The sequence below is a fragment of the Delphinus delphis genome, chromosome 2, assembly GCF_949987515.2.
Source record: "Delphinus delphis chromosome 2, mDelDel1.2, whole genome shotgun sequence".
Taxonomy (NCBI): Eukaryota; Metazoa; Chordata; class Mammalia; order Artiodactyla; family Delphinidae; genus Delphinus; species Delphinus delphis.
The window spans coordinates 85,815,914-85,839,408 of record NC_082684.1 but is presented as its reverse complement, the minus strand read 5'-3'; the positions used below and the strand labels follow the sequence as shown (position 1 = coordinate 85,839,408).

Below are 23,495 nucleotides of genomic sequence, written 5' to 3'. Positions count from 1 at the left end.
CTCCTTCTTCTCTGCATCTGGGGCCAGGATGGAGACAGGCCCCGGGGGAGAAATGGTCAGGTGTGGCTGTGTGTGTGTGTGTGTGTGTGTGTGTGTGTGTGCACGCTCTATGTTCAAGTTGTATTACAGACTTTGGGGTTTGTATCATTTTCCCAGGCCCCTCCCTCTAGCTGCACCCTTGGCATGACCGGCCCTTGCATTCGGCCTCCTCCAATGGCTCACTTCGCTCTCTCCTCCCCACTCTCCCCTCCCTAGGATCCGTTCCAGGAGTAGCTTCTCCCACACTGGGCACTCCTTGTCTCTGCATGAGTTTACGGCCTGTTAGGGGTGGCAGGGAAGGAAGGGCCCTTGAGTACCATGGAGCCAGCTGCCGGCCAGCCCAGGTGCCCTTCTCAGGACCTGGATCTCAAACGGGTTCTACAGTGCATGCCGGGTGCCCCATAGCGCCGAGTTCCTCAGTTCAGGCCATGGATGTGGTTTGACTCACCAGGGCTCTTTGTGCAGTGTCTTCTTGCAACTTTAACGTCCCTTTCATCCCAGCCCCTGCTGCATTCCCAGACCACGGGGGCCCAGGGAAGTCTTTGGCTTCAGGAAGAAATGAAGGCATCTGGGTGGGCAGAACAAAAGCCCCTCCCTATGCTGCCCTCATCTCCCCCCACCCCATCCAGTGAGGAAGCTTGGCCCTCAAGGAGGAGAAAGCTCTGTGTCAAGGCCCATGGCTGAGGGGATCCCCACTCACTGGTGACCACACAGGAATCGCCCAAGGGCTCCAGTTTCCCCAAAGCTCTGTTATACTGCCCTCACCCCAGGATTCAATTAGCCTGGGAGAGCCGTGATACATGGGGAGGTGTCTATGCCCAAAGCAATTATAGAGTAGTAATAGAGGACGGCATTCTCATCTTGTCACCACGGAATTTAGAACTGGAGGACACTGAAAGCTGGGAGTAGCTGAGGAAAGCTGCTTTGAGGGGACAGGGTGTGAGCATCCAGAGGCCTGGGGAGCCCAGTCTGAGGGAGAGGAGCTGCGTCCCCCTGAGCCCCTGCTGGGGGCCAGCTGGGGCCAGACATCCAAACATCATTCATCTTCCGCACAACCTGAAGGCAGGGCTGTGGGGCCCATTTCGCACATTGAGGATTAATTGCCGAAAGCAGAATCAGTGTTTGATGCCAGGTCTGGACCGCTGGGGGTTAAGGGAGACAAGCCAGGAGGAGGAGGTCAGGGCCGTTCAGAGGGTTGACAGGAATCTAAGTGATGGGCACCTGAGCTCTTGAGGAAGGGACTGCATGACTTCCCGAGGGCTTATATGCAGATGGTGCAGGAGCACAGGTGGGAGAGGCTGACACACCTTCCGGGAAGCTGTCGCTGCAACACTGCAGTGTAAGGATGAGTGTGGAGGGTGGAGGAAGGAGGGCCCTGGAGCCCCAGAGAGAACAAAGGGATCAGGCAGCATTCAGACTGGGCCCCTGGGAGGGTGAGTGTCCAGAGCCCATGCCGGGGGAGCAATTGCAGCCAGCATCATTTGGGACCTGGCTCTGTCACAAGACCAGCCAGAGGGCCACGGACTTCTTGGGCTTCTCGGGACCTCTCAGGCCACCAGTGAGTGACCTGAGGGGCCTGGAAGTGTCCGCTGGACCCAGGACCTGCCTGCCTCTTCTGACTTTCCTGCCGTGCCAGCGTGGGTTATCAGACACCTCAGCCCATTTCCCTCAGGGACGGCCACAGCTCTCGCATGCCGGCAGCTGCCTCGCCTGCCTCGGCTCCTCTGGAGGCGTATCTGTCCCAGCCCTGTGTGTCATGCGGGCCTCACACTCGCACGGCGTGCCTACACCTGTGCGCTCAGACCTTCCCCCGCGTCCAGGGCCCTTCCTTTTGTCTTCTCCCTGCTACACCCGTCACCTACAAGCCCTAGAGGAGGGGGTGGGATGGGGAACAGGAACCAGAGAAACAGGCTGAGGTCTGCTCCACCACCCTCCTCTCCCCCTTCCCCCACACGCCTCTGGCACACAGGCTGCCCTTCGGGGACACCCTGGCCCCTTTGGGAACCCCTTTTTATGTTTTCCTCATTTCCCTAAAGAACAGCGTCCGGGGGCAGCCATGGTGTCTGGGGGTGTCAGCAGCCCAGGTCACGTGTCTGGATCCACAGTTGTCACAGGCTGGGATCTGTTGCTGCCTCACCTGGGTTGAGTCTATCCTAACCTCTTGCAGGTCCTGGGTTACCCTTGCCCCACATTGTGCCTTCCAGCTTGGATCAAAAACAAGCTCCTCTCTGGTTCAGTCCTGTAATGAGTGCCTGAGTTTCTAAGATTTCCAGGAGGCTGAAAGGGATGAGATTCAGGGATGAGATTCAGGGGTGACTGCCCCATCAAGGAGCACACCACCCAGCCCTGCACCAGAGCTGGGAGAAAATCAGCCCGGAAATCTCCCCGCTGTCAAGAGTTTTTACTCCTCTTGGGAAAATAAACTCAAACCAGCACTCCCAGGGGGTGTGAGGCAGGTGTCTCTAAGGTATTAGGAAGACAATGTTCTTGACATCTATAGAGATCATTGAGTCATCTTGGCCACCCACATTCTGGGAAAAGAGACATGTCATTCTGATGACCAAGCCCTCTGTCACTTCATGAAGAACAAGGATTAGAACCTATCTGTGCTTAGGAAATTCCCTGAAGTCCCTGAAATTCTCAGAATTGGGTCATCCTTGCTTAACCACTCTTCATTGCCAGCTCGATGGTCACTGCCTTACAGTCAGTTCATTATGCCCATGCCCCAGATCGTCATCTGGGTCCAGCGGCTACCTCATCATCCCTCCTTCCCCAGGATTATCCCCTCTTGGGCTTCACTTTCCTTCCCGACCTTGTTGGGGAGGAGGTGGAACGGCTCCCTACGAAAGGACTGGGAAATAAATTAATGCTTGACATGTGGGTGTCTGATCAATCCTGGCTCTTCCAGGAGTCTTTTTATCTTAATTAGAGATTTAAGCCTTCGGCCAAAATACCTGAAACTTTATTTAGTGGATTTAATGGGACAATTTTAGGCATGGACTGATGATAGGAAAGGGATGCTAGAGGGAAATGGGCCTTTACAGGGTCCTTCAAATCATGCTAAGCAAGTGAGTGTAGGCCTGGTGGGTCCCTGCCTGCAGGCTCCTTGTGTACAGGAGGCAGACCAGCAGGAGGTGCCCCAGAGCCCAGGAAAAGCCAAGGGAGGGGTCCAGGAGGACTAAGCAGGTCCCCAGGGAGTCTCTCTCTGAGCAGAGCCATTAAACGTGCCTATCTATATCTGTGGTGACTCAGCCCAGAATTTCTTGGGTACTGATACAGCCCAATAGCAGGAAGTTGGGCTTTTCTATCATTCATTTATTCAACAAATATCTAGCGGTGCCAACATGGGTTTCCTGAGCTTCCCAGGGTGCAGTGGGAGGTGGAGACAGATGCACCGACCTGCCATTGCAGTGAACTGTAGCCAGTGCTCCATCGGGAGGAGAGCAGAGGGCCCTGGGCTACAAGGGGCACCTGGGCCAGACTTGGAGGTTCAGACGAGGCTTCCAGAGGAGGTCTCTTCTGCAACCTGAAGGGGCTAACCAAGGAAGGGTGGCGTGAAGGAGGAACAGAAGGGTGTTCATTGCAAGATGGCATGGCCTTTGAGACCTACAAGGGACTGGGTTTGGCTGGAGTCTGGAGTGTGAGTGGTGGCACGTGTGTGAGTGTTTACGTGCGTGCATGTGTGCACGCACCTCTGTGTGTGTGTGTGTGTGTGTGTGTGTTTGGGGGCAGGGAAGGGGCTGGGGTGGTAGGGAAGATGGAAAGATGAAGCTGAGGCTGGGGAAGTGGGAGGGGCATCCATGCTGAATGGGTGGGACTCCTTTCTGAAGGCATATGGGAGCCGCTAAAGGATCTTAAACTGGAGAGTGACATGGTCAGATGGGACAAGAGCCCTCTGGTTTCTCTAAAGAGAAAAGATCAGGGTGGGGCAGGACAGAAGACAGGGCATCCATTGGGGCAGTGGCAGCAGAGATGAAGGTGGCTTGTACCAAGGCAGTGGCCATGCAAGTAGGGAGAAGTGGACAGGCTGGAGAGCTCCAAGGAGTTAAGTCGACTCAAGGTGAGAGTCAAGGACGATATTTGGTGTCTAGTCAGGACACCTGAGTTGACGGTGAGGAAGAACAGGTTGGGTGTGGAAGGAAAGATAGGGATGATGTCATCATTTTCTTTTGATTCTGTTGGGTTTGGGTCATTCTTTGTGTTTGGATTAATGATGATTATGACATTTAAAGGACAGGGTCATCTCACCTCTATTCAGTGGGAGGAAGGCCATGAATTCCAATTCATTGAATGGTGAGCCCTCACAGATTAACCAGACAGCGGGGATGAAATCAGAAACTAGGGATGCTTGTGATGCAAACCATGGTTATTAAGTCTGATAAAGTTCTCAGTATAGAGACAATATAGGACTAGGTCAGTCTGGGGAGTGGGTCACCTCTGGTTCCACTCTCACAGGACATTATTAATTATAATTAGGAGGTAGTTTGGATGAGTCTCGCATCCCTGCCCAGCTTTACTATCTAGAAGACTCTCTGACACTGGAAACTGTATTGACGGTTCCCGTTCTCTATGAATTGGGTGGGTACCCTGGGAATGACCGAAGAAGAGTGACAAGGGCAATCGTGGCACCTCTTCCTCCCTCCTCCCAGGTAGAATGGAGGGAAGGAGCTGGGCTGGGCTGCCATTTTTCACTGTATGCCTTCTGCTGCTCCAAACAGAAGACCCAGGAGGCCTTCTTTCACTTCAGGAGGGCCTGTTGAGGTCACAGCCTTTGTCCTTCTCCAGAGCACTTACAGCATCATCACAGTTGCGTTGTTCTTTCAAATGAAAAATAGAGTATGTGGTCTTAGATGTGAGAGTTTCTTGGGTCACACACCCCATGTGGGGAGACCAGCAGAGATATGAAAAGCCCGTCGGGGTGTATCTGAGATGTTAGTCATGTGTGGATGGTAGTCCCGGCCCCTAGATCCTGCTGAATAGCTTGTTCCACTCAAGCCCTTCCCCGCTGGGGCCCTCTAGGCTGACTCCCAGCCGATGGTGTCCCTTCTAATCCTTGCTGCTCCTCAGCTCAGAGGAAGAGCTGGGCCCTACTGTGGTTTCCCTGGTGCCCTGGGCTAAGGCAAGAGATAAACTGGACACTTGGGGGCTAGTCCTCCAGATCTTCCCCTGGCAGAGGGAAAACTGTGCAACTGTACCTTGTCCCAAACCAACAGGTGTTTGCTCAGAGAGCCAGGGTGCTGCTGAGAAGAGCCAGAGGCCATCTGTGTCCACGAGAACAGTCAGTGGGACCTGGGTCCCCTCTGTGAAACCTCTAGCCTGCAGTCCATGACCTTCTCAGGGTTCTGGGACAAAGGTCTCTGGAGAGTCAGAGCCATGAGTCAGGAGGGGACCAGAAGCTGGCTTCTGCCTCCACACTCTCTCCTCTCTGGACCTGGGTTGACTCCTCACCCTCCCCTCCCACCCTTGTCTTCCTCGGACAGTAAGCCAGACAGACTGCTTTGTGAGCCTCTGGCTGCCCACAAGCTCTCCTAAGAGGCTGAGGACTAGGACCATCTCCAACTGCCGAAACCCAGAGTGGAATGAAAGCTTCAAGTTCCAGATCCAGACCCGGGTGAAGGTGAGACGTGGGGGACAGCACCTGCCTGCCCTGCTTGCTATTCCCCTCCTTCCCTGCTTGTCCTTCTCTTTGATCATGTGCCCTTCTTATGACTATTTGTTTTTCTTTCTTTTTTTAAATTAATTTTTATTGGAGTACACTTGCTTTACAATGTTGTGTTAGTTTCTTGCTGTACAGCAAAGTGAGTCAACTATACGTATACACATATCCCCTCTTTTTTAGATTTCCTTCCCACTTAGGTCACCACAGAGCACTTGAGTAGAGTTCCCTGTGCTATACAGTAGGTTCTCATTAATTATCTATTTTATCTATAGTAGTGTATATATGTCAGTCCCAATTTCCCATTTCATCCCACCCGCCTTTCCCCCTTAGTAACCATAAGTTTTTTCTCTACATCTGTGACTCTATTTTTTCTTTGCAAATAAGTTCATCTCTACTGTTTTTCTAGATTCCACGTATGAGTGATAGTAAATGATATTTGTTTTTCTCTTTGACTTCACTCTGTTTGACAGTTTCTAGGTACATCCACATCTCTGCATATGGCACTATTTCATTCCTTTTTATGGCTGAGTAATATTCCATTGTATATATGTACCACATCTTTTTTATCCATTCCTCTGTCGATGGACATTTAGGCTGTTTCCATGTCCTGGCTATCATAAATAGTGCTGCAATGAACATTGGGGTGAATGCATCCTTTCGAATTATAGTTTTCTCTGGATATATACCTAGGAATGGGATTACTAGGTCATATAGTAGCTCTATTTTTAGTTTTTTAAAGAACCTGTTCTCCATAGTGGCTGTACCAATTCACATTCCCACCAACAGTGTAGGAGGGTTCCCCTTTCTCCACACCCTCTCCAACATTTATTGTTTGTAGACTTTTTGATGATGGCTATTCCGACTGGTGTGAAATGATACCTCATTGCAGTTTTGATTTGCATTTCTCTAATAATTAGTGATGTTGAGCACTTTTTCGTGTGCTTTTTGGCCATCTCTATGTCTTCTTTGGAGAAATGTCTATTTAGATCTTCTGCCCATTTTTTGATTGGGTTGTTTAGTTTTTCAGTTTTTTTTTTGGTTTTTTTCTTTTTTTTTTTTTATTGAGCTGCATGAGCAGCTGGTATATTTTGGAGATTAATCCCTTGTCAATTGCTTCATTTGCAAATATTTTCTCCCATTCTGAAGGTTGTATTTTCGTTTTATTTATGGTTTCCTTTGCTGTGCAAAAGGTTTTAAGTTTAATTAGGCCCCATTTGTTTATTTTTATTTTCATTACTCTAGGTGGTGGATTGAAAAATATCTTGCTGTGATTTATGTCAGAGAATGTTCTGCCTACATTTTCCTCCAAGAGTTTTATAGTATCCAGACTTAGGTCTTTAATCCATTTTGAGTTTATTTTTGTGTATGGTGTTAGGGAGTGTTCTAACTTCATTCTTTTGCATGTAGCTGTCCAGTTGTCCCAGCCCCAGTTATTGAAGAGACTGTCTTTTCTCCATTGTATATTCTTGCCTCTTTTGTCATAGATTAGGTGGCCATAAGTGCATGGGTTTATCTCTGGACTTTCTATCCTGTTCCATTGATCTATATTTCTGTTTTTGTGCCAGTACCATACTGTTTTGATTACTGTGACTTTGTAGTATAATGACTATTTGTATTTTTTTAAATAAATTTGTTTATTTATTTATTATTTTGGCTTCATTTGGTCCTCGTTGCTGTGTGCAGGCTTTCTCTAGTTGCAGCGAGTGGGGGCTACACTTCATTACGGTGTGCAGGCTTCTCATTGCGGTGGTTTCTCTTGTTGCAGAGCATGGGCTCTAGGCATGCAGACTTCAGTAGTTGTGGCACGTGGGCTCAGTGGTTGTGGCTTGCGGGCTCTGGAGAGCAGGCTCAGTAGTTGCGGCACACGGGCTTAACTGCTCCATGGCATGTGGGATCTTCTCAGACCAGGGATCGAACCTGTGTCCCCTGCATTGGGAGGCAGATTCTTAACCACTGCATCACCGGGCAAGTCCCTATTTGTCTTTCTTTCTACCGACTTCTTGTCCTCCTATCGACCTATCTGTCTCCCCACTCACCCACTCCTTCCTTCTGCCTGTCTCACGCTCGTCCCTCTAGGCATACTTATCCTTCTATCCTCTTTCCTGTCTCTCTTGTCCTACCTAATTGTCACTGGAACTGGATGTCTCCTGCCCCAAAATAGAGTGTGTTTCCAGTATCTTCCAGAACATACTCCAAGCAGGAGCATATAGAGAAGAGCCATTCTACTCACTAGGCCCAAGACCAGTCTAATTCCGGCCAGAGGGCTTTCTCTATCTTAAATCCTTTTTAGATGGCTTTATTATTTCGAATTCCTTGGGTGTGTGTTCTTCATTTGTTGAGTTGCTGTTTCATGGTATTTGTCTTCTTCAGATATACGGTGACTCTAAGTTGAGCTCACATCTCCTGAGGGAGAATCCTCTCTTGAACATCCTGAGTTGTGACAGCTTCATCAGGGTGGCCTTAAGACAAGCTTGGCCTCATCATGGAGGCATCAAACCCAGTCTTGAGGCATTTGAGGCTTGACAGCTCCATCAAGCTTACTGCTTTCATATTTTAGGGATGCTTCTCCGTTCCGAGTTAATGACTTATCCTTTTTGTTTTCAAGAAGGGCTTTATATTTATTGTTTTAAAAATATCTTTTCTATCATATATATGGTTTTTGGTGAGAAAGGGGGATTTCAGTTTGGGCTCGGCCTACCATCTTGAAAACAGAATTCGTGTTTCTTTTGTCTGAAGATCTATGGGGCTGCTGGGTTGGTTCAGGGACACACCTGGTTTCTAGTCATTACAAAGTCAACAGATCTCATTCAACTGGGAACCCCCAGAACCACCTCATGCCCACTAGATAGGAACCAAAGAGGCAAACCCAGCCCCAACCTACACCTCTCAGGATCCTTGGAAAAAGTGGCCTCAGAGGCCAATCCATGTCACCTAAAATCATTGACCTTAGAGTTCAGCCAGACGACAGGGTAACTGCTCCATCCTTGACATACAGCTTTGGGACCATCCATGAGACCTCTTTAGGGGCTGATGAGCCAAAGGATAGAGTTCCAATACGTCATCCCAACCCAATCAAACCCTCTATAATCTTTGCCACATCACTCCCCTGGAGTGTGAAGATGTTAGCTTCCCTTAGCTCGGTTTTCTAGTGCCAAAGAAACTGTCTTCAGCTCCTGGGTCCCAATGCTGGATACATTCTATGTCTTGACAGGGGTCTTCTCTGCTGTGCCCTTCCATCTCTCCCCCAGGTGAAATGAAATCCCTCACACTTCACAAGCCCCTGCCAAGCTTGCAAAAGAGCAAAATTTCCCAGTAGGAGAATCAGAGAAGAAGGGCAGGAAGGCTTCAGAGAGTTGCAAAGAAGGGAATAGACACTTTCCTCTCTTAATTCATGTCCCTACAGATGTCCCTCACACCTGAGCTGTGCTGGCTCCCATCCCTCAGACCCACCTCCTCACTAGGACTGAGGTCAGGCTGCTCATCCTGGGAATGGGTTGATGCAACCTTGGTAACCAGACTTGAACCCTCCGTTCTCCCCTAGAACGTGCTAGAGCTGAGCGTCTGTGATGACGACACGTTGACACCAGATGACCATTTCTTGACAGTTCTCTATGACCTCACCAAGCTCTGCTTCCGAGAGAAAACCCACGTGAAGTTCCCACTCAACAGAGAGGTGAGTGCAGGTGCCCCAGCCCTCAGCCTCCTGCTTCACGAGGGGCAGCTGGTTATTCCTATGATGCTGTTCTATGGGATCCTCTCTCTGTAGCCAGGTCAGGAGAAGATAGCACTGCTGTTCAAATCCCAGCGCTTTGGCTTACTATCAATAGCTCTGTGACCCTGCAGAAATTGCTTCATTCCTCTGAGTTCTGTTACCTCGTCTATACAATAGTGATAGTAAGACCTACCACACAGGGTCACTGTGAGGCTTAAATAAGAATACATAATTAAGGCATCTAGCACTGTTCACAGTACAAAATGGAGACAGAATACGTGTTGATTCCCTTTCTTTCCTCAGAGTCCTGCTTCTGGGATGGTCCCAGGGGACAGAGGACAGATAAGGATAAAGGAGTGCAAATCTGCAAATCAGAGAAAGGCAGAGCTGAAAAGGCCCAGGATGTTATCAATTCATTCAACAAGTATTTGAATGCCCTATGGGCCAGGCACTGTGCCGTGCACGGGCGACACCTCAGGGACGAGCATCCCTGCCCTCACCTGGCTTATACTCTGTGGGGAAATTAAGGTCCAGTGAGGGAGGTCATGACTTCCTGAAGTTACACAGCAAGAGATGCAAAGCAGTAGCTGAAGGAAGGGGCTCCTAGCCTTCAGAGTTGAGCTTGCTGGGGGCAATATCTCCCTTGCCCCAGGCCCTGAGCCCCTTGGAGAAGAAGGGGAGCAATGGAAGCTGGAGGGAGAGGATGAAAGGAAAATGTTCTGGGGCAGAGAGATTTACCTGCTGGGTCTAGGGGTCAACTCCACACCCTGACCCTCCCCTGGGTGGTCAGTGATGTTCCTGATATCAAAGACTTGGGACAGAGGGAGGCAGAGGGGACAAAAAGAGCCAGGAGCAGCTGCCCCCACGCCAAGACAGCAGGACAGCCCTGTGCGAAGGACAGGGGCAGGTCCACAGGGTCTCCTGGGATGGCACAGGGTCCTGGTCTGCAGAGAGGCGTAGACACAGCTCACAACTGCAGTCTCTTCCTCCCCCTGCAGGGCATGGAGGAGCTGGAGGTGGAGTTCCTGCTGGAGGAGAGGTGAGTAGGACCCAACCCCCCAGGATTCCACCAAGGTCCTGACCCCAAAGCAGCTTCTGGGCACAGGCATTGTACAGCTGGGTCCTCCTTTCTGCGGTTCCCCACCCCCACTTCTACTCCCACCCTTGACGCTCCTCACTGTGCATCAGAATCACTTGGGAACTTCTAAATCCCATAGGTGCCTGGGCCCCACCCCTTCTCATCCAGGTCTACTGATGTCAGTATTGCTTTAAAGATCTAGTACTCTGGCCAAATCACCTGCCTCAGCTCCCCAGCATTTCTGAGAGTGGCCTCTGGGAAGACTTCCTGCCACCCTGGGGATGAGGCCTTCTTGAGGCCACGCTAAGAAAGAGATCAGGACCAAGGCGTCTCCTCCTGGACCCAGGACTGTTAGAACAAACTCCCCCAAACCTGGCCTGAAGCAGAGGCCATGCCCCTCTGCAGTCAACTCTGGAACCAAGTCAAGGGGAGGCTCAGGACAGAGATGTGGGGTTATTTCTCATCATGTCCAATTAAGAAAAAGGTCCAGGGTCCTGGACGTATGACTGTGCCGTGGACTCAAGTGGAATTGGGTCACAGAGCTGGAGTGTGGGAAGAAGAAGACACAGAGAGAGAAAGGAGAGGAAAGGGCGGTGAGGGAGGGGAGTAGGGTTCCTGCCGGGAGGGGACAAGCCTGCCCTGGGGCAGCAGTGTGCCTTGTGATTGGGCAACCAGCTTCTTAACCCTGGCAGAACTGAGTCCCCTGGACTTAATAACAGCCCAGGGACAGGGGGACAATGAGAGGCAGGAACAAGAACAAGAGGGCTTGTCAAATTCCACCCGGAGAATCCTCTGCATAGGGGGTCTTGGAACTATTTGAGGTGCCTCATTAAAATCAACTTAAATTAAAATTAAATTTGACAAATTAAAATCAACTTTATTTCTTTCATATTAAAGAAAATCTGGGCTCTCTCCTTCAGTTCTTGGTTTGACAGGACTTTTAGGGGGAAAAACATTCCTTGGGTGAATTAGAAAGTGGCTTACAAAATGAAATACGTCAGCATTGGTAATCAGAGTTGATATGGAAACACAGTCATCTTGGGCTTCATTTTGACAAGGGAGGCTGTGGACTCCCCTAGGCGAATTGTAACCTTGGAGGCTTTCTCAGCTTTGTAACACAAGGACATTTCACACTCACCAGGCCCCTCTCTAGCTGGGTCAAAACTATTTGTTAAATGCACAAATTAAATAGGATGAGTCCGTTTTGCTACCAGAACTGTTTACATTTGCTCGAGATGGTGGGCTCTGGCCTTTTCTTGCAACCTGTTTATCCTCATAACTCCATGCAGTTGCGTCTGGTTGGACATAAAGAACAGCTATCCTTTAAGGAAGAAAAAGAAAAGAAACTCTTCTACTCCCTCTAACTTAGAAATCTTTTTTTTTTTTTCTGGACATTCTATTTAAAATGTATGCCAGTTTTCTCCTTGACAATCTGCAGATCTAAGGTTTCTTAAGCCAATATTTTTCACAAGGATTAAGAAGGCTCTGCTATCTCCTTATTGACCCTACGTAGGCTGTTCGTCAGCCTTGTGAGAAATCAGTCAAGAATGATATGACTTAGAGAATAGACTTGTGGTTGCCAAGGGGAAGAGGGGGTAGAGGAGGGTTGGATTGGGAATTTGGAATTAGCAGGTGCAAACTATTGTATATAGGATGGATAAACAACAAGGTCCTACTGTATAGCACAGGGAACTATATTCAATATCCTGTGATAAACCATACTGGAAAAGAATATGAAAAAGAATGTATATAACTGAGTCACTTTGCTGCACAGTAGAAATTAACACAATGTTGTAAATCAACTATACTTCAATAAAATAAATTTTTAGAAAGAACGATATGACTGACCAGGAGTTCTCATTTTGTTTTTCAGCCCCTCTCCACCTGAGAGTCTCATCACGAATGGCGTGCTGGTGGTAATTGTCCTTCCAGGCGCCTGTGGCTCCAGAGGCCACCTGTGGCTGCTGCTCTTGGGAACAGAACTGTGGGAGGGAAAACCAGGCCCAACTTGGGCCCTTGTCCCAGAGCCCGCTAGGAGTCAGACTAACTGAAGCCAGACAAAGAGGGTGCGGGCAGTGGTGGGGGCAGCAGCTGGGCTCCTGCTCCTGGGGAGGAAACACCTGGACCAGCATCCCATCTCCCAAAACGATGACCTCAGCAACCTCCCTAATAAAGCACCCACTGTCAGAATCGGTCTCGTCCCATTTTCCCCCAACTCCAATCTCTCTATAAGCACAAGTTCAGAATGAAAAAGATTTTCATAATTAGGCTGTTGGTACAGCCATTTCAATTAGATGCATCTAAAGCCTCAGGATTCAAGGAAATCTCTCCCCCGAAAATCAGTCTTTGGGAGTTTGTGGCCTGGTAGAGCATCCCCGGAAGCTTGTGCTCAAAATGACCTCCCCTTCCTTTGTTTCAGTCTCGACAAATGTCCTGCCTGGAGGTTCATGCAGAATCCAGGAGACAGAAGAATAGGAAAGGTGAGCCCTTTGACTACCTCTGCCTGCTGGGGGGTGGGGAGGACAGTGCCACTTCCCAACCCTGTCAACACCAGAGTTGGCTGCTCCATGGCTGCCCTGGGCTCCATGGGGAATGCATTTTATAGCTGGCAGGGACCTAAGAGATCCGCAAATACGCGACTCTCCTTCTCACCACTCCACCCCATCCCCCCCATGCAAGGCTTCCAGCCCTGTCTGCAGAGAGGAGAGCGGCACAGCCCAACTGGCATGGGGGAGGGAGGGGGAAGGAAGAGGTTCTGCCCCCAAACTGGCAGCAAGGAGAGGGCCTGCTTTCAGTGCAGTGGGAAGGTAACTTCGGGGCACCTTGTGGAGGAGCAGAACCTAGGAGGACTAGTCCAGAAAACTCAGCCTCTCAGACCTCACACACACACACACACACACACACACACACACACACACACACACACACAAAAGCCTTGTAAAAACGCAGATTCCTGGGCCCCGCCTGGCCCTTCAGAATGAGACTCTCTGGGGCATTTTAACCAATGCCCTCGGTAATTCTAAACCCCTGTCCTGGGTGCCTCCCCTAGGCCTTTTATTGGGCCGAGTTGGGGTAGGAAGTGGGAGGCTTCCCAGGGGTCTCAGCCCTCTTGTCCTCTCTTCCAGTGAAGGGCCTCCCGGTGACAGTGACGGAGTCCTTCGAGCACACCCAGCACATCTCACACTGCCTGGAGCCCTGCGGCCCAAACCCTGCCTGCTTCCACTACCCCAAGTACTTCCAGCCCCAGGTCCACGTGGAGGTGCCCAAGAGCCAGTGGAGCTCTGTGGTAGGAGGCTGCGACAGTAGGGGGTTAGGGGCTGGTTCAGACTCGAGTTGGGAGGAGCCCCTCCCCTCACGAAACGGCCCATCCTTCCAGCTTTGCTGCTGCAGTGCGTGCAAGAACGACCCTGTGTGCCTGTCCCTGGATTGCCTCCCTGACGGCCAGGCGGTGACCCTACCTGTGGTGAGGGCCTGGGTCTGGGAAGGGGTCCCTGAGCAGCGTAACCTGGAGTGCCTGTGGAAGGGAGACGGGGACAGCCTGGGGAGCCCGGCGGGGAGCATGGCTTGTGGCGGGTCTCTCAGGCAGGGTACAGGAGTCTTGGGGGATAGAAGACTGCTGAGCTGCATTGTGGAGCCAAAGACAGGGTGTGGAAGCTGAGCCAGGTTGGGAGCGAGAGACGTCCAGAAGAGAACCTGTGTGCGCATGCGCGGGCGGGGCGCTGCATGCGCATGCGCTAAGTCAAGCGTCCCGGGGTGGGGGCGGGCACGGTGTGGTGAGTCTCCCCTTATTTGGTTGGGACCACTTGGCTCTGAGCTGTCATCCCTGACAAACTTTTCATCTTTCAATTCCCAGAACAAGAATTGTGAATTACACATGAAGTCTACACCCTGGTAAAGTGCCCTCTTTCGGTCTGTCCCTCTGACTCATTTATCTTTAGGGACTTAAAGTGGTATCTTGTTGTGGTGTTGATTTGCATTTCCCTGACGGCCAGGGAAGTTGAGCATTTTTTCACAGGCTTATGGGCCATTTCTATATCTTCTTCGGAGAAATATCTATTCAAATCCTTTACCCATTTTTAAAGTGGGTGACTTGCCTTTTATTGTTAACTTGTAAAATTTCTTTGTATATTCTAGATACAAGCCCCTTGTCAGATATATGATTTCTAAATATTTTTCCTGTTCTGGAGATTGTCTTTCACATTCTTAATGGTGTTCTTTGAAGCACAGAAGTTTTCAATTTTGGTGAACTTCAGTGTATGTATATTTTTTTCTTTTGTCACTTGTGCTTCTGGTGACATATTTAAAAAACCATTGCCTAATCGAAGGTCATGAAGATTTACTCCCATGTTTTCTTTTAAGAGTTTTATAGTTTTAGCTCTCAATTTGGGTCTATGATCAATTTTGAGTTAATTTGTATATACAGTGTGAAATAGGGGTCCAACTTCATTCTTTTGCATGTGGATATCCAGTTGTCACAGCATCATTTGGTGAAAAGACTGTTCTTTCCCCCTTTGAATTGTCCTGGCACCCTTGTTGAAAATCAAGTGACTGTAGTTTCCATTTACAATTTGATAGCTGTTTGTCCTTGGTCAAGTTATTAAGGCTCTCTAAACCTCAGTTTTTCTCACCTGTAAATTAGAGCAATACCAGGAGTACTGTCTATCATTGGGTTGCTTTGAGGATCCAGTGAGATAACACATGTGAAGAAATCAGTGATCTGCAAAGTGGGAAACTCAGAAAATATCAACAAATGTTATTATTATTGCTGTTTTATTATTCATTCCTTGTTGAGGCCAAGGGAAGATTTCCTCACAGCTGTGTCTGCAGGCCTATACCAGACATGAAGGAAACATAATGAGAGAGCTCCCAGGCCCTACCTTCAAGGAGATGTGACCTTTATAGTTACCAGGGTCACTAAGACTCAGGCTGGAAATTGTCAAGGTCCATTCTCCTGGAGTCACTGGGGAGGAGGGCCTTGGAATGCAAGGGATGTTGATGGGCAGAGGGAGGAGGCTTAGAACCCAGACTACTCCTGGGCTCTGAGAGCCGATGGACCCTTCCAGGAAGTAGCAGGAGGTGAGGTTGGACAGATCAGGTGGGGGCTTGGATGCCAGGCCAGAAGCCTGGACTTGCTCACATCAGGGATGTGATAAAAAGAGGGCAAGCGTTGGGCATGCTCTTCCTGCCCCACCCACCTTGCAGACCTGTGGGGGTGACAGGGTGAGATCAGGGATGTGAAGGGTTTTTGTCACACAGGATGATTTTTACTCTGGGAGCAGGAAAAGCTCACCAAGGAATATGAGCTCCATGAGAACAGGACCTTGTTTATCCAGCTCAGAAGAGCCCTACTGTAGAGCCTTATTCAGAGGGACTGGCCAAAAGGATCTCAGGGCCTCTTGTCACCCATGTCTGGCCTTGGGCTCTAGAAGGTGCCTGGGGGAAGGCTTTCAAGACTTTCCAGATCTCGTTGAAGAGGCAGAGGGTTCAGTGAGTCCCTAATTGTGTTGAGTACCTGCTTACGGTCCACCAGCTAAGGCTTTGGGGCTTTACATTTGTTATCTCATTAAGTGCTGAAGACAGTGCCAGGAGTTAAGCACGATTAGCCCCATTTTACAGATGAGAAAGCAGGGGCCCAAGGTCATAAAGGTGATTCCTGGCAGAACCGGGCTTCAAGCCTAGGTCCAACTGACCCTAAAGCCATGTCTTCTCCATGGAGGTGGAGTCTACAGACCCGCTAAGCCAAGCTCCTCTGTCCCCACAGCTCCGAGGCACTGGACGTGCGGCTAGGCTTCAGCCTGTGCCAGGCAGAGCTGGAGTTCCTGCAGAAGCGGAGGGTGGTGGTGGCTGAGGCGCTGAAGCAGGTGTTGCAGCTGGAGGAGGACCTGCAGGCAGACGAGGTGGGTGAGCAGAGGTCCGCTCAGAGCCAGGCTTGTCCTTCGAACACTGTGCCTGCCAGCTGCCCCCTGCAGTCCCTCCCTTGCCCCAGGGCAGCCTCAGCACTGCCTTTCCTGGTGGCCCTTCCTGCTGAGGTTCCAGGTGCCCAGGTGACTGGCTGTGCTGGATGTGATTCAGTTGTGTGTTCGCAAGGGGCAGGAAGGGCAGAGTAGAGAGAAAGGAAGGAGCCCCAGCTGCTGCTCCCCGTGCGCTAACAGATCCTGAGATGATGAATGATGTCTTGTCTACACGGGACAATGTGGCATCCTTTCCCCAGCCAGGAAAACACTGGAAGCTCCACCACCACCCACATTCTACACACCTCCACCCAAAAGGCCCTGGGCCTTTCATTCTTCAATCCTCCCTTCCCATAAATGTATGCGCATGTGCGCACACACACACACACACACGCACACGCACACGCACACACACACACAGAACGAACAGCAGTGGGGGGCTGGAGAGAGGCAGCTTCCTCACGCAGGGCCAGCTTCTGCGCACAGGTAGATGATGGTACCTTTGCCAGAGCCCTCTGTCCCCTCCCTGGTAGGGGCTGAGGCTCACACTCCCCTCGGAGAGCCCGCACTTCAGAGGCCAACCACAGGTGTAGACAGAGACCTCGTCCCTGAGGAGGGCTGTGATGGGGCTTCGGCCGACAGTACATCTTACAGTCCCCACTCAGATGAAAACTGAGTGAGTCTTGGCAAAGACTCCACGCCTCGCTCTCCCATCTATAGGGAAACACACTGAGGACATCTTAAACCTAAGTAAACCCAGAGGTGACAACTGTGCTCCTTCCCACATCAAAAATCCATTTACCCCTGCTTTTACACATATGGTCTATAGGGACCACATACCATGTGCCAGGCCTGAGCCTGACATCCAATCCCTCTACAGCAGGTGCTGATTTGCAGCCATTAGAGAATCACACGCTAGCTGGGCTCTTGAGCGAGCCACCCAGCCCTCTGGCCCCAGTTCATCATCTGTTAACTGAGAGCTAGATTAATAGTGCCAAGAACTCCTCCAGCCATGGCCTTCTAATTTACCAAGCCCGACACCGACCACTGGGTTTGGAACTAAGGTCCAGTTCTAGACCTACCAGGTGGCTTGACACTCTGTGAAAGGCAGTTTTCAGGTCACTCAGTCCCCACTCTCTGCTCTCTGTAGCCAGCTCTTCCTCTTCCACTGTTATTTCTAAGCTCCTGTCTCTCCAAGTCTTCCCCTACCCAGCATTGCCCCAGCAGTCTGCCTCCATGTGCCCCCAGGTCCCACTGATATCCATCATGGCCACTGGGGGTGGGACAAGATCCATGACTGCCATGTATGGCCACCTGCTGGGGCTGCAGAAGCTGAACATCCTGAACTGTGCCAGCTACATCACTGGCCTGTCAGGGGCCACCTGGTAAGGAGCGGGGGGCCACTGTCTGGTGAAGCCCAGAGCGAGCAGCCAACAGCCTGGCCGGCGGGCGGGGGTGGGGTCTCTGGTAAAGCTCATCCGCCCCAAGTAGAGTGACTCGTGACACCTGGGCAGCTCTACCCCTCACCACTGTGTGACCTTGGGAATGCAGTTGAACTTCTCTGAGTCTCATTTTCTGTATCTGTAAAGTGGGGATAGTAATAGCCCTGACCTCATGGGGTTGTTGTGAGATGCTCTCCCAGTACTGGGTACACCAGGGACACGTGTTGGTCATGACTCCATTACTATGGCAGGATCCCAGGAGCGTGGCAGCCAGTTATGAGTGAACCACTGGTGCCACTGGTGCATCTCCCCAGCAGCTGCCCTCTCTCAGACTGTGCCAGGTCTCCTGGGGTGGGTGGAGCTGGCCCGCTGCTCTGGCTGCCACGTTCCAGCCCACCCCCAGCCCTGCGTGCTCCCTCTGCCCTGCAGGCGTCCTCGGGCTCCCATCCTCACTCTTGCTGGTGAGCAGGGAGGGTGAGCCCTTAGCTCCCCTGACAGGTGAGGCCAGCACAAGGCCGGCTTCTCCACAGGAGCCACGGCACCTGGGATTCACGATGCCGCTGGCGGCCCACAAAGATGTTGTAATTTCTTTTAAGTTCTTTAAAAGAAACCTAGGTTGAAGAAAGTGTTTTAATATATAGTAATATATCACTATATTTGTCTTTATACAACAGTCATAGAAGATAATTTTTAATATTTTTATGGTGGAAGGGGCCCACCAAAGTCGTAATGCAGCCCTGGTCTAGGGTGACCCAGGCCTGTGACCACCCACATCCTCTCAGCCAGGGCTGCATCTTATTCTGTGTGTAACTAGTGGGCCTCAGAGCCCTCAGCGTCCCAAGCTGTGTCCCTCATCCTGGAGGGGCTCTGGGTAACTTTCATTTGAGGGGGTGGATGTGAGGAAAACCAAGGGTTCCTGGTGCACCAGAGGCCCCGAGGCTTCAGCCCAGGTGGGACAGAAGGATAGCTGACGATTACGGGCATTGCCTCTGCACGGAGCACTGGGGTGACTGCTTCCAATGGACTATCTCATTTCTTCTTCACAAGAAGACTATGAGGATGATGTTGTCATTATGCTCATTTTACAGCTGGAGAAAGAAAGGAATTTGCCCAGGGTCACTCAGCTAATGAGCGGTAGAGCTGGGATTTCAACCCAGGCTGTCTGAGTCCAGGGCCCACATTCTTTTTTTTGGGGGGGGGACCCACATTCTTAATCTCACCGATAAACCGCTGCCCATGGGAAGTAGGTTAAGGAGATAAACTTGTTTGCACCAGGGTAGAGGGGCACCTGCATCCTCCTGGCCTACCTCTGGGCCAGGCAGGAAACTGGGAGGAACTCAGACCCAGCTGGGGTGGGGGTAGGGTGTCTCCTGGCCTGGGAAAGCACTGGGAAGGAATTTTGTAAAATCAAAATCAATCATTTGTAATGTTTTTTTAAAGCTTTTTTAAAGGTATGAAAGTAACAGCGTGAACCTTATGGAGAGCAGGGTACTTTTTGTTGAAGAAATCTCCTGAAGGGAGAGGCCGCTGCTCAGACAGCTGTGCAGCTGTAGACCAGGTCCACTGTGGGGAGGGGGATTCCTGGGTGCTGTCCTGACCTAGACTGAGAAAAGCCGGGTCCAGGCCAAGCAGAGGCAGACAGAGGCAAAGACCCAGGGCTAGGGGGATATCTATCTTTGTTTTACTCCTCCCCACTGCCCACATAGAAGTTAAGAAGAAGAAGGGGAAGTAAGTCTTAGCTGGCATCACAATTATGGGAATTAATGTGGCAGAGTGGGAAGAGTCCAGGATTTGGAATCAGCAAAGCCTGGGGTCAAATGCTGGCCCCAGCACTTACTTCGTGCCCGGTACTGTCCTAATCATTTTACATTGACTCATGTCATCTTCACAATAACGCTGTGAGGTAGGTACAGTTATCATCCTTCTCCCCAACCCACAGATGGGAAAACTGAGGTGAGGAGCAGTTAGGTACCTTGCCCAGATCCCATGGCTGGTGAGTGGCAGAGTCTGGTTTTGAACCCAGGAAGATCTGGGTCCAGAATCTTCACTGTTAAGCACTGTGCTCCACCTGGCACACGGCAGGCAGTCAAGAAATGGCAGCAATTGTGACTTTGAGTAAGAATGTTCTCCCCTCCCTGACTGGGCCTCACCCCATTTCCTCCAGGCTCCTCTCCTGGCAGGTGAGGGTTTCCCATGACCTACCCACCTCCTTTCCTGCCAGGGTCCAGAGTCGATCTGACCAGGGCTGGCTCAGCTCTCTCAGCCACGCCTGTCTCTCTCCAGGACCATGGCTACCTTGTACCGTGACCCTGACTGGTCCTCCAAAAACCTGGAGCTTGCCATCCTCGAGGCGCGGAGGCACGTAGTCAAGGACAAGACGCCCGCTCTGTTCCCAGATCAGCTCCTCAAATTCCGGGAGGAGCTGCAGCAGCGCAGGCAGGAAGGCTACAAAGTCACCTTCACAGACTTCTGGGGTCTGCTGGTCGAGGCCTGTCTGGGGGACGAGGTAGGTGCTCAGCTTCCCCTGGAGCCCAGCCCGCCCGGGGCTGATGCCCAGCCCTCCGCCTTCACTGGGGCACCGGGAGGTACATCGCAGCAGGAGGGAGTTAGGTTAGACCTGCAGATGCACCCGTGGGCCTTAAGAAGCATGAGGCATCAGAACGCATGATGCAGGCAGATGGTGGGATTGTCTTCCCGAGTCCCTTTGGAATATGACTGAAACCCTCACATCAGGGGTGACTTAGGTGCAACCTTTCCGAGAGGCAGCGGGCCCTCTGAGAACCTGTGAGAGAAAATGGGGAGGGAGCCATCAGAGTGTGATGTAAGCCTGACCCCAAGTGGAGGAGAGAGGGAAGGAAAGGCCAGGTGGAAGCATCCTAGCCCCCTGTGCGGTCTGAAAGGTCAGCACAGTGACCCTTGCAGAGTTCCCCAGCCAAATTGGCCATCGGAGGAGTCTGGCACCGCCCCCTCCCCTCCACCACAGTGGGCCTGCCTCAGGATCCCTGCCACGCTCAGTCATGGGCTGGGACCAGCCCAGTGGGAAGTGTGGCCTTAGAACAAACTCAGCCCTGGATTTCAGAGCACGGTAGCTGGGCCATCAGCCAATTACACTCCTGTAGTTGGAGGTCTGCTGGGCCCCTTCTCATGGCCGCCACACGGAGGATGAGCCCAGTGAGGTTCCTTCCAGCTCTGATATCCAATGATCTGAGCAGTGTGTGCCCAAGAAGAGAAGCAGCCTGTGTTGGGACCCAGCTGCTGTGAGAGCCATGCGGGCCATGGTAGGGCAGTGGGATCCCCATGGGATGCTGCCATCCCGGACATCAGGGTGAGCTCCGCTAACACCTGGACCCTTCCGACTGCCCAGGCCCCAGGGTGGAACCAAATTTGGCTGTTGCTTGACCCCAGAGTAGGGCTTCCCATCTAATTTCTATCCAGGCCTATGGCTGTCTGCCCCACTCCCAAAGGTGTCTGAAGAGTTCAGAATTCAAATCAGAACTTACCAGAAGGAAGAGGGACAGCAAACTCTTTTCTAGTAGATCCCCTCTTCCAGAAAACACAATTTGAGCAACCAAGGACAGACCAAACCTCATCTTCAACATTCATTCATTCCCCCATTCATTCTTTCGACAAAATTAAGTACCTCCTGCATGCCAGGAACTGTGCTAGACAGTGGGGATTCAAACGCGGGCACTCACAGCCTTGGATGAATCCCTGCCCTTTCTGATAACCCACTGTCTACTCTGTCCACATGATGGAGCAGGGCAGGCAGAGGCTGAGGGTGTTGGCTTTTGGATTCAGGCAGGACAGGATTTGAATTCTGGCTCTGCTCTGTGCTATTCCTTAAATGGGAATTTCATCAACCGTTTCGTCAACAGTTAATATTTCTTAGAGTAGTTAGTGCTCCATGTGGTGAGGAGGAAAGCTCCAAGGCTTTTAACATTAGAGTCTGAGCATTGCCCAGGGTTTGGTGTAGGAAGGAGCCTATGTTCCTGGGAAAGCAAGTCTAGGATTGATGGAAGGAGGCCTCTGCTCTTCCACTCTGGCCAAGGCAGGAGCTCCTTTGCCTCAGGCCCCCTTGACAATGAGTATGGATTGGGCTCTTCCCCGGGTCTGCAACTTCCTCTCCTTCCATGACGGTCATTGCTGTGGTGCCCATATCTCTGGGCCCAGTTCTGACAGGCATCCTGTTGGCCTTGCAAGGGAGGCCTAAGAGTTGTTTGACCCACACATGTTTACCATCCCACACAAGTTCTGTGCCTTTACACACTCGCGCAACCATGGATGTCACCCACCAGGCAGCTGCTTGGCCTGGGGTCAGAGCCTGGTCCTCTAAAGCCTCCAGTGGCCTTGTCTACACTGGCTGATTCATTTTGGGAGGTGGCCTGTGGTCCAGGCTGATCTGCAGGACTCCCACTTTGATTACACCACTTAGTGCTCTGGGGGCTTAGAGGGAATTTGACTGCCATCCAGTGCCAAGTTTCCAAATCTTTTGTTTAAAAAGAAGAATCTTTTTTTTTCCCTCCCAAATGAATTTATGAGAGAGCCCAACCTGCAAAGCAGATTTTTAAAAAAATGGAGCTGCTCTGGTTTGAGTAGGGTGGAAGGTGATGAGGATGAAGAAGGGGCAGTGGTGGCCTCCTCCACCCCTGCCTTTTCATTCTCTGGTCCCTGAGACTCGAGGAGAACCCCAGGACTCTGAAGGACAGCTCTAAACTGCAGATCCAGTCCCACCCTGTCCATGTGTCTGGGGTGATGAACGGCCCAAGGATGAGTGAACATTTTCTGGGTACATTTTAAGAGTAGCTTTGACTGGTATCAGGTGAGACCTCCAGAGCAGCCTGGTGGGCTCAGGAGCCTGGTGGGCTGCCAGAGGTCCAGACTGTCCTCTTACTCTGCACCGCTTCCTGGCTGCTTGTCTGCTCCTTCTCCTTAACCATTATTTTTCCACACAGAGATATGAATGCAAACTGTCAGATCAGCGTGCTGCTTTGTGTCAGGGCCAGAACCCCCTGCCCATCTACCTCACCATCAATGTCAAGGATGATGTAAGCAACCAGGATTTCAGAGGTAACACTGGTGGCTAGCAATTTCCCCGGGGCGGGGTGGGTCCCTTCTCAGCAGGCAAAGGCACTCAGTACCCCAGCGCACACGTCCCGCCACCATACCTTTGCCAGCCTCCACAGCAAGAATGTGCTGACAGCCGAAGAAATCCACTTGGCTACCCGCTTCTGCCCAGACGCGTGTAGCCGGTGGGCAGCAGGGGTCCTATGGCTCCCCTGAGCAGAGATTTGATGGGATAGAGGAAATAAAGGTCGTGAAGGGAGAGAGTCCTAGACATTTCTTAAGCTGCCAGGATGGAGGGACTCTAGAGACCTGCCCTGCTTCGGGGTCCGGTTTTGGTCCGGGTTTATGAGGCGCAAACGAGCCTGTGCAGCTTGCAACACTGAGTCTTGCCGGGCCAGCAGAAGCCGGTCACGGGCGCCCCCCTGTGCCCTGTGGGGGAACTGCGGCCTCCCCATCCCAGGCTCCTCGCGGCCGGGGAGACGGCGCGAGCAGGGAGAAGGGTGGGCGGGGCCGCCCCGGCCTGAGACTGACACCCTGCCCTGCTGCTTCG

The 23,495-nt window shown here is 51.4% G+C and overlaps 1 protein-coding gene across 1 annotated transcript in view; it reads left to right on the top strand.

Annotated features, from left to right (window-relative positions):
* PLA2G4E (phospholipase A2 group IVE) overlaps window positions 1-23,495 on the top strand; it is a 57,907-nt gene that overhangs the window by 22,064 nt on the left and 12,348 nt on the right. Inside the window, exons 3-14 of the mRNA XM_060003563.1 lie at window positions 5,520-5,656; window positions 9,240-9,371; window positions 10,409-10,449; window positions 12,362-12,404; window positions 12,908-12,968; window positions 13,614-13,771; window positions 13,865-13,951; window positions 14,342-14,379; window positions 16,250-16,385; window positions 17,688-17,824; window positions 20,165-20,387; window positions 22,834-22,948. Coding sequence (XP_059859546.1) covers window positions 5,520-5,656; window positions 9,240-9,371; window positions 10,409-10,449; window positions 12,362-12,404; window positions 12,908-12,968; window positions 13,614-13,771; window positions 13,865-13,951; window positions 14,342-14,379; window positions 16,250-16,385; window positions 17,688-17,824; window positions 20,165-20,387; window positions 22,834-22,948 — 1,308 coding nt within the window. The remainder of the gene's footprint in view (window positions 1-5,519; window positions 5,657-9,239; window positions 9,372-10,408; window positions 10,450-12,361; window positions 12,405-12,907; window positions 12,969-13,613; window positions 13,772-13,864; window positions 13,952-14,341; window positions 14,380-16,249; window positions 16,386-17,687; window positions 17,825-20,164; window positions 20,388-22,833; window positions 22,949-23,495) is intronic.